We start from the raw sequence: 13,625 nt of genomic DNA on the forward strand, positions 1-13,625 counted from the left end.
TTGGCAGAAGTTGGGCTTTCTGTTTTTCCTAAATAAATAGTTGAGCAGATAAGAACTTTGAAGCGAGACACAAATAGAGATTTTTTTTTCTTCATTTTAAAAGTGAAAGCGCCACATTAGTGCTATAGGGTGGGAAATTCTCAGAAATAGATGCTTTTTAGAGTTTTGCCCAAATGGAAAGAGGAGAGCAGGGGTTGCTGTTGCTCATGAGAATACCCGAGCAAAGCTCTCAGGCCTAAACTTCAAGAGCAAAACAGACATTTTTTTATTTCAAAAGATACACTATGAACAGGATTGTTTAAACTGATCAAATAGCAAAAACTATTAAACATTACTTGCTGATGCTTCCAAGAATTATGAAAGGCAAGAACGTTGATAAATATGACAGACTGCATTTTTGTGTACACCCAACAAGATGTAGATATAAAGTAAGAGCCTACTGACGTCAGTGGGATTTCACAATTTACATCAAGTGTTTATCTGCCCTTTATTACTGGAAATAAATGAGATGGAAAGAACCTGGTTTTGACTTTCTGGGCAAAAAGTTGAGTTTTTAAAGCTGGCAGTTAGGGGGGGAAAAAACCCTTCAGTACTACTTATCTGAGCAAAAATCATTGGGAAATTAAATATAAACCCCACAATGCCATTTTCACAGACCAGACTGGCAGAATAGAACTGTACTCAACTGAAGCTCTTCTGCAAGTACTTGAAATATTGGCTTGTTCAAATGAGGAAAAAAAGTAAGTGCCCAATGTGATATACAACAGAGAAATCTTCATGTTTTAAGATTAAAAAAGAAAAAAAATGTCCATAGAAAATCTATATTACATTTGTAAAATACTGAAAATCTAGAGTGAACGGAAAAGTGAGACAGCCACTTATACAACACTTACATCTTACACACTCTTATTTGAGCTGAAGAATTGCCCCAATAAGAGTGTCAATCTCTTTTTACATAGCTATACTCAATCTCTAACTGACCATTTATGAGTACAATACTATTTTAACAATCATTCACCCCAAAATGTAAGTTAACTTCAATAGTTATAGTCTATGTTTACAGTTTCATACAAGGTTGAAATTTATGATTTAATATAACTTAATATGAAGTTCACTTTTAATTTTCCAAGTCATAAGAAATATGGTAAATTAACAGTTTCTTTTTAACAGAAAGTTTCAGAAGTTTCTTTTATTAGGCTCATTTATCTCATAAGTCTCAGAGGGGTAGCCATATTAATCTGTAACTTTAAAAGCAACAAGTAGTGCTATGGCACGTTAGAGAATAACAAAAATATATAGTATCATGAGCTTTCATAAAAAAAACAAAGAAATTCCTACAACTGGTTTTTACTAGTTTGGAACTCTTTAGTCATACACTGACTAACCCGAGTATTGTAATTTTTTCCTTTTTAACAGCATATGTGGTGTCCAACTAGTTCTGAAGCATTAGCCATTATATTGACTACTGCTATAGTGAACTAGCCATATTATTCTGAAATAATGAATAATTGTTCAAGTCAACTGGCCAAATAGCTGCCTGTGGCTAGTCACTAGCGTGTTGTATCAACCATAGTGTTAGACACTTCCTTTCCATTTACCTCTTCTGTAATATTTCTTTGTCTTTCCAGCCAACAGACCTGTTTAGTTTTCTGTCCACCTACAGCTGTTGGCTAGCTCTACATGTAGACAGACATTTTTTCCAGTTAGCTTGGGGCAGTCTTTGTTTCGGTTTTACTCAAAAATAACATTGATGCAGGTAATGATGTTCCATTTGTCGTTTGCCTACTGGTTCAATACCCAGCATGGTTTCAATCAACTTTGCTTTGTTCACACTTTTCCTAGCTCATTTCTCTAACAGAATTTTTTGGTTGAAGCTCTTTGAGTCTTGTAATGAATAGCCTGATTTGCCTTAGAAGAGAGCTCAACACCTTTATTCCAGTGATCCTTTTAGGAGTCCTTAGAAGCAGAGTATCAGAGGGGTAGCCGTGTTAGTCTGAATCTGAAAAAGCAGCGAGGAGTCCTGTGGCACCTTATAGACCTTTCTTAGAAACAGAACTTCAAAAAAACCTTTTCTTCTTTCCAAAAGTTTAGCTGCCATTTTCTGTAGAACATATGGAAAGTCCCTAATCCCAGAGCATTTGCTCCTCTCCCAGATGCCAACTTCAGGCTCAGAAAGAATAAACTTCAGAAAACCAAAATTACTTAATCAGGTTCTTATTAATATCCCAATATTTCCCCCAATAGGCTAGCTGAAATAATCCAAAAAAGGAAACAAAACATTTCTAAATCTTTTGGATAAAACCAATAGCTGTTGAAGAAATCCTACTCTCTCTCTTTAAAGGCTACGTCTACACTACTGGCTTCTTGCGCAAGAACTTTTTGCGGAAGAGATCTTCCGCAAAAAGTTCTTGCGCAAGAGCACATTCACACTACCATGTGCTTTCGCCCAAGAGAGCATCCACACTGCCATGGACACTCTTGCGCAAGAAAGCTCTGATAGGAGTTTCTTGCGCAAGAAACCCCTGTTGTCCATCCACACACGCCGTTTTACACAAGAGCTCTTGCGCAAAAAGGCTTATTCCTCGTAGAAAAAGGAATAACTCTTGCGCATAAAGCCCTGTCTTCTGACGATCTACTGTACTTTTTCTTGAGCAAAAACGCACTTGTAGTGTAGATACTCCGCAAGTTTTTGCACAAAACAGCTGTTTTTGCACAAAAACTCCACAGTGTAGATGAAGCCTTTATCTGACATCAGTAACAAATACCTACCTGTAGAACTTTTTGGACAGCCACAATAGAAACCCCAAAAGTAAATATCACCCAATCAGGAGCAGATCCATGGATGTAATCACCACCTGGTATCCAGTGGGTGTATGAAGGCATGACTCAGGCCATGTCATTACTGAACGGAAGATCAACAGTAAGCATCAGTTAACTGGTAAGGGTGATGCTAGCATCCCTAGTTAATATACATATTAGAACCCATTATTTCTTAAGGTGCATATTTTTGCCTTGGGTCTCACTACTCAAGATGGTGTACAAGTATCAGGCACATGCAAGGTGTTTGATATTGAAGCAATGATGGGTAGCTTAAAATTTCTTTGACATTTTCAGGTACTACTCAGGTATTTTAGTTGGGAAAATCCTTGTTTATAAGGGCTCAAGAAAAATTATATACAACCCAAACCTCATGGAAATTAACAGGAGCCATTCTGTTGACTCTAATGGGCTTTGGATCAGACCTTTAAAGAACTCATGAATATGGTTTTTGTCCCTTCATTAACTATTCCACAGTTGATAAATCCGTTTCTGAATTAAAGTTCAGACAATTCATTTATAGAGTAACCTACGAAAGAATTACAGTACATTTGTGTTAGCAGCCAAATAATCAAAGCCACTGGAGGCTGCTACTGCAATGTTACTGCCTCTCTAAAAACAGAAACAAACAAAAAAAAGTCACACAATATGAGAATTTTGCAGTTTGAGCTGATTTGTTATATAGATTTGGAAAATATTAAAATATTTGATGACTAACTCAATCTGAGCGAAGACATATTTAACTGCAGATAATGCAGCAAACATACTACACAATATTTTAACAACAAGGAATTGTCAATAAATAGAAGTCAGAACAATAAGGATTTCCAGTTTTAAGTTCAAGCAAGTAAAATGTCTTAAAAGCACTCTGTCATTTTTGTTTTGTTTTAAAATGAAGACCTATAATAACTGAAATAACTCCCCATAGACTTTTTTCCCCTGTTAGGCCCTGATCCCTAAAAAAGGTTCTTAATGGACAGATCCTTACCCCTACAATAATCCATCTGATTTCCCATGTTAATAAAGGAGCTGTCCAGTTTGAGCCCCTTGGAGGACTGGAGCTTTAAATTGTGTGCTGGTGAAGGAATCCTAAATTTTTCTTGCACGCTCTAGGATTTCATCTCAAAGCACAGAACTTCAAAGGCACAGGATGCTTCTTTAAGTACAATTTGAGGAAAATTTATTGAATTTGTTTAAAAAATCAGTGCTTCTTAAATAAGCAATAATCTGTCTCAAAACAAAAACAAAAAGATGGAAAAGATCAGAAACAAAATTTTAAAACAGAAAACCTTCATGGTCATCTTACAATAAAAAAAAAATTATCTTTGTCATGGCCTCAATATGTAACATTTCAGACTAGGAATGTAATTGACTAGTCGATTAACTGATAAGACTAGGCTTATCAGGTAGATGAATCACTACTCGACTAGTCGCTCCCCCCTCCCCGTATCAGAGGCAGGGGAGGGGAGGGGGAGGCAGAGGTGCAACAGGGGAAACAGTGTAAGCCAGGACTAAGCAGTCCGGGCTTGCACTGGGTCCCAGATGCTGCGCCTCTGCTTTTTAAATGTAGCAAGAGTCTGATGACTCTTACTATATTTAAAAAGCAGAGTCACAGTGAACCCCCTTATCGACTAATCAAGTAGTTGATGGAAATTCCATCGACCACTTGATTAGCTTCCTAATCCCTATTTAACATCTCTATTTCAGACATGTTCCTCATCTTGCATCACTATTGTGGGAAGAGGAATGACTTTAGGGGAAAAAAAACTAGATTAGCAGGTATCACAAGCAGCAGCTTTTATATATATTACTGCCTCACTTTTGTGGGATGTCCTTGTTTAAATTAGTTTAACATACAGTTGGAATAATTCAAATGAATAGACAAAATGTACATTTATGACAAAATTGCTTTAAAATTTCCATAATATTGTTAATAGTAAGCATTTAATGTCATTTGTTGACTAAATCCCAAATTTGACTTTAATGTTACATCTAATGAAGTATGTATAATACATTCTCTTTCGCCTCTGCAATATTTAGTATGTACAACTGAAGTCTGATTTTTTCCGAGTAGCATTTAAAATACAGTATATGCAGATCTTTAAATAGTGAGCTGCAAAAGTGCAACTTTAAATAAATAAATTAATTTATTTCAATTAAATGCCTCGTTCCTTAAAACTATACCTGGCATAGAGCCTAAGCATGAAAACTAGCCATTTCTTGTAAACATTTCAAAATCGTAATGAAACTATTTAGTTAACTACTAAAATCTGGGTTTCTCTCAGAACTTTCCAATATTACCATTTCTGATTGAGAAAATACTTTCTGTAATATTTCTATTCCTTTTAAAGTAACACCAGGAATCTTGAGTTATTTGAGCTATCCTATCCTTCGGTAGGATGAATGTAAATACAGAGTCTCCTTTTGCTATTACCTTTGATGATGGCATTCCTCATCTCAAATAACTCTTATATGAAATACAATACCTCCAAATGGCAGCATAAAATACCATCCTTTATGACAACACTTCTGGAAGTAAATATGGTAGTGTCACTCATTCTTGAAAATATTGCTTTTAAAGGGCAGTTCTTTGGGGATTGTCAGGACTCAGCTATTAGCGGCTTTGGGCATCTGTAAAATTTATTTAGGAATATCCTTAGTAGACTGCAAGTTATGTGGTAAGGGATGCCTGCTGCCACATATCCACTAGTTATTCCATTTCAAATAGTGTTACTGTGCATCAAGAACATCTGCTTTCATTGTAGCGGTTCCTTCACATAGTTTGAAGCTGATAAACTCTTGGACCTTTTTTCAAAAGATAGCCCTGGTCATTTAGAGACCCAACAAAGCCTTCAAAATCAGATACCTGGAAGAAAAACAAAATGAGAAATATGTTTTTTCAGTGTGAGAAACAATATTTATTATGCCTGATATAAAGCAAGGTATGTTACAATTTTTACATTTTTTAAAATGAATTAAGAAAAGAAACTTGTGTGATGGGTTTAACGTCTACCACAAACATTTGGATCACTTGAAGGCTGGGTAAAAGATGACTGTCTTGATTTGCCTCCATCTCACCTCCATCTAAAAATGTACAGTTTATAAATATCAACATAAAAATGCTCTTGTTTATGCTACACAGAAAATTAATTTCTCAGCTGATCATTTTAATGACTCCTAAATTATGTTAAGAGAATCTGAATTTCTCCACTTAGTCTATGAAGTGCTACCAGACCAAATAAAAGTAACAAAACATATACAGTAGATGGTATCATGAGCTTTCATGGGCACAGCCCACTTCTTCAGATGTGCCCACGAAAGCACATACCACTATCTATATGTTTTGTTAGTCTATAAAGTGCTACCAGACCATTTGTTGTTTTTTAAGTTTACCCTGTACAAGCTAACTCGGCTACCCCCTGAAGCTTACTTTTATTTGTAACTCCTTTGCAATCTGCCGAAGCTGCTGAAATTCAAAGAGGTTGTTGTAAGTTCGTTCTGCAATATTGTTGAGGGCAGAAACAAATCTCTTTGCTTGTGATCTATTACTCATTCCAGAACCATGCTGCGAACGCTCAAAGTCCAGTTTACCAAACTCATCAGAATAAGTTCCTAGCATACTAAAAAAAAAAAAAAAACACCAGACAAGCGAGAATCAACAGGAGGTAAAGGCAGAAATGAATGGATAAGATAGGGTCTTGCTAGTTGTCTGAAATATTTATAATATAAAAATGGAGTTACTGAAGTCAATGAAGTCTCAGCTCTCCAAACGGGCCCATAAACTACAACTCCATCCACTAGGAATAAAGCTAACTATTTGGAGGCCTTCACTAGTGGCCTGTCTGAAACACCTTTGTCCTTAAATCAGTTCACAGCAAGAAGTCAGCCTGTAAGAAAGTGGGAAAACATTTAGGGCATGTCTAAACTAATGGAGAAGGTCGACTTAGGATATGCAACTCCAGCTATGTTCACTACGTATCTTAAATCAACAGGAGGTCAATTGGAGCAAACGATCCTGTCAGCTTCCCTTACTCCTTGTGAGGATCAGGAGTACCAGCACCAAAACAGGCACTCTGTTTGAATTAGCAGGTCTTCACTACAGGCAGTCCCCGACTTATGCGGATCCGACTTATGTCAGATCCGCACTTACGAACGGGGCTCTCTCGCCCCAGAGCTCGCATGCAGCGATCCGCCACCTTGACCTCCGGGGTGAGAAAAGCTGCTCCCGGTGCCCCTGGTCTGCTGGAGACCATCCCCAGCAGACCAGAGGCACCGGGAGCGAAGCCGCAGCAGCGGCGGGGTCCCGCGCTTCTGAGGACTTGCCAGAGCAAAGCCTCAGAGGCACTGCACCCCGCTGCCGCTGCGGCTTCACTCCCCGTGTCCCTGGTCTGCTGGTCAGTTTCAGCAGCGGCTGAATCAGGACGCCTGGGGCAGAGCAGATGGGGTGGTGCTGGGTTGGTCCAGTAGCGCCGAGGAGCGGTGCTACTGGAGCAACCCAGCAGCACCCCAGCTGCTCTGCCCCAGGCGTCCCCACGTCAGCCGCTGCTGAAACTGACCAGCACTGACTACAGGAAGCCCGAGGCAGAGTTGCTCTGCCCCAGGCTTCCTGGAATCAGCTGCTGATCAGTATCAGCAGCAGCTGACTTGGGGACCTTGGGGTTCTTAAGTTGAATCTGTATGTAAGTCAGAACTGGCGGTCAGTTTCAGCAGTGGCTGAATCTGGATGCCAGTTCCGACTTACATACAGATTCAACTTAAGAACAAACCTACAGTCCCTATCTTGTACGTAACCTGGGGACTGCCTGTAGACCCGCTAAATGAAACCCCAATTTCCTCATAGTGTAGACATGGCCTTAGAGATACATCTTTTCTAACAGGGAAAAACAACTGAATCTTCCCTACACTCCAGTGTGTCAGTATTCTTTGAGTTGTCTATACTCAGTGGTCATGAGCCACACAATAAAATTAACAATAAATGACCATGTTGTACAGCCAAAACCAAAGATGGAGTTTTAAAAGAAAGCCTATAGAATTTTGTATATAAATATCAATGGTCTGAACCACACTATGTAAGCAGTCTCTTGTTTGCATAAAATGAAGAACAATATCTGTAAAGGAATAGCACTCTTTGTTCTGATTTTAACAATGTACACTACCTGTATTTCATTATTTCAATTACATCCTCAGCATCTTCTCTGGTTGATTTTTCCCTTAATTCCAACCTTGATCGTGCCTTAAGCACAAAAAAAAAAATTAATAATTAAGCTACAGTTATATGGTATCCACCACATAAAAAGGGCTTAGTTTCCATCATTCATTCACAAAGGTTATATCAAGCACTAAGAACATACTTAGTACCTGATCCTGCAGGACTCACAAACTCCCACAAATTTCTAATAATCACAGGAGAAGGCCCTATCAGTAAATAGCAGTGTTCCCACCTTCGAAACTATGTTAGAGAGTTGTAGTCTTGAAAAATCTCTGATCTGCTTTTTAACACCGTGTTCTCTGGACAGCAACAAGCTGTTAGAACACTGCATTCATATAAATGACAATAACAATAAGGTATGAAAAAACACAGCAAGCAAATTGTCTGGTAGCACTTTATAGACTAACAAAACATGTAGATTGTTAGTCTATAAAGTACTACCAGACTATTTGCTTGCTGGTTTTTTTTTCCCTGTAACAGACTAACTCAGCTACCCCCTGATGCTCCTGAATAAGGCATGAAAAGCCAGGTAAGTATCCCTGAATCCCTCTCCCTATTGGCAGACAGCAAGGGAGAAAAGGGGAGTAGGATCTATGGAGGGCTGTGCAAGTTCCCAGCCTGGGAGATTTTTCTGTTATGTAAAGGCTGGGAAAGCCCTTCACAGCTCCTTATACAGTCTGGGTTTTATGCACCAGCCATTTAAAGAGTCATCAGGATTTGGCCTTATGAGTTTGATAGCTACACATGGTTTAATTTTATTTTGGTGCATAAGCAAGATCCAGAACATCCATCTAGCATCCCAGTTTACCTTTCCTTTCACAGGCAGTGCACAGCAGCGCTTAGATATATAGTTTGGAATGGAAAAGCTGTTTTAACTTACTATCTCTGCTGGAGCTGTGGAATATCAAAAGACTGTATTAGTTAATGAGTCACAGTCTAATGGATTTTAGGGAAAAATAAGCTGAAATGGCTGTATTGTCCACTCAACCCCTTCAGAACAGCATAAAGGGTGTAAGATTCTTTGTCTGCATGTACCTGCGTGTGCCTCTGTTGGCCTTCCTGACAGCATAGGCCTAAAATAAAGGATTGTAACCTTTCATATTATAACATCACATTGAGCTTCTTGCCTCTAATTTTCTCTAATTCACCCTGGAGTTCTTTTCAGATATTTGGAAAGAAAAGCTGGAATAATATCAGGGTACTCCTTTTGCTGTGAAGGATTGATTGGAAGGATCTACAGAAACTCTGAGAGCAAAAGGAGGCCAGAAATCACAAATCCATTACAGACAGCTCCCTTGAAGTCTATTCTCTTCTCCTATTCTGAGGTTGAGAATTTAAGGGCTTGTTTACAAAGCCAGTTAGCATGCAGGAAACTGGGGTGTATGTCTTCAATGCATTGGCCACACGCACACTAACTAGCTGTGTGGACTCTCCTTATTCACTAAAACCACTTGGTCACATTAGCCATCAGCAGTTTCTGGCTACATTAAATAATACTTAGGGTGCTAGAAACAAAAGAGGCTACAGCTGCAAGGGTACCTCTGTAAGTCGAATCAGGGACTCTAGTTGCCTTGTAGTGATAGGTGTGCTGTCTACTCCTTGGTTCTGTTTCCGGAGCTCAAGATAGAAATCCTGGAGGACCTGAGCAGCTTCTGGAGATAACTTTGGGTGAACATACTGCCGAGCATATCCAACATATTTCCTCAATAGCTGGTGTGGAATGGCATCAAAACTTTCTCCAGGCATGACCTAGTCAATTATGAACATATCTTTCATGGTCTTGAACTCTTAAGTTACGCCAGATTTACACAGTATTCAAATCTCTAAAATTTATATAAAATAAGACAGTCCCTGAAGAGTTCTGATCTTCTATTTAAATACCAACCAGGTGGATTTCTATGCACATATGGAGCCTCAAAGACCAACAGGTACCCACACAAAGATCATTGCAGGATCAGGGAGAAAGACAGAAAACACACCAGGGAAGAAATGAAGAGTCAAGTGGGATAAGAGAGGGCAGGATAAACAAAAATGATACGGTTACTTGGAAGTTAATCATTAACATTTGTCTTCATTAAGGAAAGAACCCGGGATTGAAATGGAGGAAGAGGCTGTAGGAGCAAGGGAGAGTGTTCAGAGGTGGGGAAATGGGCGAGGAAGGCAAGGGAATCCAAGAAGCAGCATTGGTAGATGAAGGAACTACCAACCCCAATAGCAAAATAATGTAAAGTTAAAAGAATTGAGAAAATCTGACAGCTACACTGTGGTGGGAAGGTGCAAAGGTAGTTCTGTGGAACAAGGCATGCCTCAATTTACCACCATCTCCCCTGCAAGAGCTGCTACTGCAGGCAACTGGCAGGAACCGTGGAGCATGGAGACTTTCTATAGACATTCCAGTGCTCTTTAAGGCCGTAGTTGGTTCCCCAGGTGGAAATTGGAGGGAGACCGCTGAGATCCTGCACCACCAGACAGCCTGCACTGGTTCCAGTGGGAGATGCAGGGTGGGGAGATGCAAAACAAAATCAAAGGAGACAATTCTACCTTTAATCTTTCTAATAATGGTTTATCTGAGACTGGCTCAAGGAGGGAGGTGTTCGAATCTTGTGTGTTGGTGCGAGTCACGACGGCGCTGCTGTGCACTGCCTGTTTCCCAGCTCGCATTGCCATCACATGCTCAGAAAGCAAATGGTCATGATCTTCATTCGGAGTGTCCAGCAGGATAAACACCAAGTCAAACCTGGACAATAAGGCACTCCCCATTCTAGACAAAAAAAAATAAAATACATTGCTTATTAAAAAAAAAAAAAAAAAAAAGACACAATGGAACTCTCTGGTGACTTTACCTATTTCCCTGCTTCACAAGTACAGTCAAAGAGCAATCACAAGAAATCAAAGCCATGTTCTAAGAAAACCTACTTTCATTCTCCCAAGAACTAGAGCAACATTATTCACAAACTGACTTGAAAAAAAAGCACCTTCTCTTGCAAGCTACACAATTAACATTTCAAAGAGCGCTTACTTTAAATTCTCAGAGACCGTTTTGGCCTTGTTATAATGTCCCCCAACTGGGTTTGCTGCAGCAATGATGGATGTCCTAGCTGGCAAGCTGCAAACAATGCCAGCCTTAGCAAGGCTGATACTTTGCTGTTCCATGGCTTCCAGCAAAGCTTGGTGTTGGCTTCCCATCTTATCAAATTCATCTATTCCACAAATACCTGGAAACAGAATTAACACAGAATACAAGGAATTAAAAAGCACGCGCACGCGCACACGCACACAGTTCAATGGCCAGATATATGCCACAGATCCAGTGCTGCACCTGATCCAAACACCACTCACTGCAATGTTCTTATTAGCATTGTTTGCTTCCCTTCCAGGCTGCCGCTGGGCCCTACTGGCAGGTTTGCAAGTTCGGATGGGCAAATATTACAGGCAGGGATCAAATTAGTAAAAACATAAGAACAGCCGTACTGGGTCAGACCAAAGGTCCATCTAGCCCAGTAGCCTGTCTGCCGACAGTGACCAGCACCAGGTGCCCCAGAGAAGGTGGACCAAAAACAATTACCGCGTTAGTTCAAGCCAACCCCCTTGGTTTGAACTTACGTTACTCCTCATTTTTTTCGAACTAATGCATCCCGGCACGCACTTTCACTTTCAAAACAGCTGGCATTCGGAGTAACACGCCAGCGAGATCATGCTAATGAAGCGCGGGATATTTAAATCCCTGCTTCATTGACTATTTTGAATGCCTGCATTTACATCCCTAGTTCGAACTAGGGTGCAAGTATATACACACCTAGGATACCAGCAAACAGTGAAGAATTACATTTTGAACATCTGCACACATTTCTTAAGATCTAAAGCTTGAAAATAAAGTTATTAAAAAAGAAAGTTAGCTTAAGAACTATAGTTAGTAGCAATGTTCCCTCATTTTTCCATCCATGTGCAGAATACATTTTGTTATGTGCACAAATGCATGTGCAAATGTGCACTACCAACAGAAACATATGCTGCCAACTGAGAGAGACTGAGTGCTCTGCTAATCAGCTGAGCGGCATTTGAAACTCTTCTGGGAGGCCACCCAAGCACTCAGCTTACAGGGAACACTGATTAGTAGCAGTTTCAATAAACAGTATCTTATTGAATCAGATTCAATAAGATTTTAAAAATTAATTAGGTTGAGGAAAAAATCTAGAGGAAAAAAAATCTAGAGGAAAAGTTTAGCTAATACATTTGTCCGTTTGATTTAGTTGCAATTTAGTTTACCTTGATCTCCAAGCACCAGAGCACCAGCTTCCAAAGCAAAATCTCCAGAAGTACTATCTCTAGACAGAGTTACAGTCAAGCCTGAGGTAGTGGTGGTATTGCCACAAACGTAAACACCACGAGGGGCAATATTGCACACTGCCTATGGAAAACAGTTACATATTGTGAAAGTTCAAACCATATTATGTGGAATTATAACTTACTTATACCAGGAAAAAGCCCACAAATGGGAAAAAGTGAATGCATCTGACCTTTTTGCTATTTTCAATTTAACATGAGCCACTACTGTAATAGTTATTAACTGAGTACCCCTAAAGATATATACATCCAATAATGCAGATGGGAATCATTTTAGTCACATGGCTTGCAGTCAAAGTACCATCTACTGTGTTATCATAAACCCTGAGACTATGCTACTTGACATGGGTTTGTGTGTACTAGATGTAAGGAACCATAATGGTTTATTAAAAATCACCTGTATTCAAAAACAAAGCTTCCATGGGCAGTTTCTGTTAAGCCCTCCCAACCCTGCAGCCCCCTGGTCTGAGCCTTCCCTCTGCCCTAAATCCTGCACCACCCTTGTTCTGAGTGCCCCCACTCACTGCCCTGACTCCTGTGCATCTAACCCCCTATCCTCAGTCCCCAGCCTCCCAGCTCCCTGCCCCGAGTCCTGCATCCCCCACCCTCTACACTGAGCCCTCTACTCTGACTGCTGCACTCCCAGCCCTTAACCTGACTTCTGCACCTCCACCCTGACACCTGCACCCTCCCGCATCCCTAATCCTGAGGCCCTCCCACCCCCATGGATTGTGACAGCCCTGCCGCCTTCCTGGTCCGCTGCCAATTCTGCTGTCCGCCTCCACCCTGCGGGCTCACGTGCCCCCACTGGTTTCCCAGCTCTGCTGACTGCAAGTTCTGGCTCCCCCCATGGACTCCGCTGCCCCACTAGCTGGCTCTGCTCTCAGCCACTGGCAACCTCTATGGTGGGTGTCCAACCAGTTCTGAAGCAGTAGCCATTATACTGCTACTACTATATCAACTAGCCACACACAACCAGCCAAACAGCCGCCTGTGACCAGTGGCTAGCATGTTGGACACCATGGCTCTATGCTGAGGCTCTCTAGTCCTTCTGGACCACAGATGTTACCAGACCAGAGGGTTTCAATCTGTAGGAGTAAATGAACCCATACTTGCAACATCTGGCTCTTTCCCAATCCTGGATCTCCAACCACCAGAAGATGCGGGTCTCCTCGCACTGGAATTCTGTTTTTGTCATCCATATACTTTTGGCATCCTCCAAACAATGCCAGTGCCAAACCTGCCTTTACAATCT

The 13,625-nt window shown here is 40.5% G+C and overlaps 1 protein-coding gene across 3 annotated transcripts in view; it reads right to left on the bottom strand.

The window, feature by feature from the left end:
• Positions 1–28: 28 nt before the first annotated feature.
• MCM8 (minichromosome maintenance 8 homologous recombination repair factor) overlaps positions 29–13,625 on the bottom strand; it is a 31,680-nt gene continuing 18,083 nt past the window's right edge. For 2 of the 3 annotated variants that reach the window (XM_006136004.4, XM_006136005.4), the window contains exons 12-19: positions 13,483–13,623; positions 12,293–12,434; positions 11,046–11,241; positions 10,568–10,787; positions 9,566–9,775; positions 7,974–8,050; positions 6,248–6,437; positions 29–5,683 (exon numbers count right to left, since the gene is read on the bottom strand). In XM_006136004.4, coding sequence (XP_006136066.2) covers positions 5,591–5,683; positions 6,248–6,437; positions 7,974–8,050; positions 9,566–9,775; positions 10,568–10,787; positions 11,046–11,241; positions 12,293–12,434; positions 13,483–13,623 — 1,269 coding nt within the window. In that variant the 3' untranslated portion in view covers positions 29–5,590. The remainder of the gene's footprint in view (positions 5,684–6,247; positions 6,438–7,973; positions 8,051–9,565; positions 9,776–10,567; positions 10,788–11,045; positions 11,242–12,292; positions 12,435–13,482; positions 13,624–13,625) is intronic. The other variant, XM_006136007.4, reaches the window with a different exon arrangement.

This window comes from Pelodiscus sinensis, chromosome 3, assembly GCF_049634645.1.
Source record: "Pelodiscus sinensis isolate JC-2024 chromosome 3, ASM4963464v1, whole genome shotgun sequence".
Taxonomy (NCBI): Eukaryota; Metazoa; Chordata; order Testudines; family Trionychidae; genus Pelodiscus; species Pelodiscus sinensis.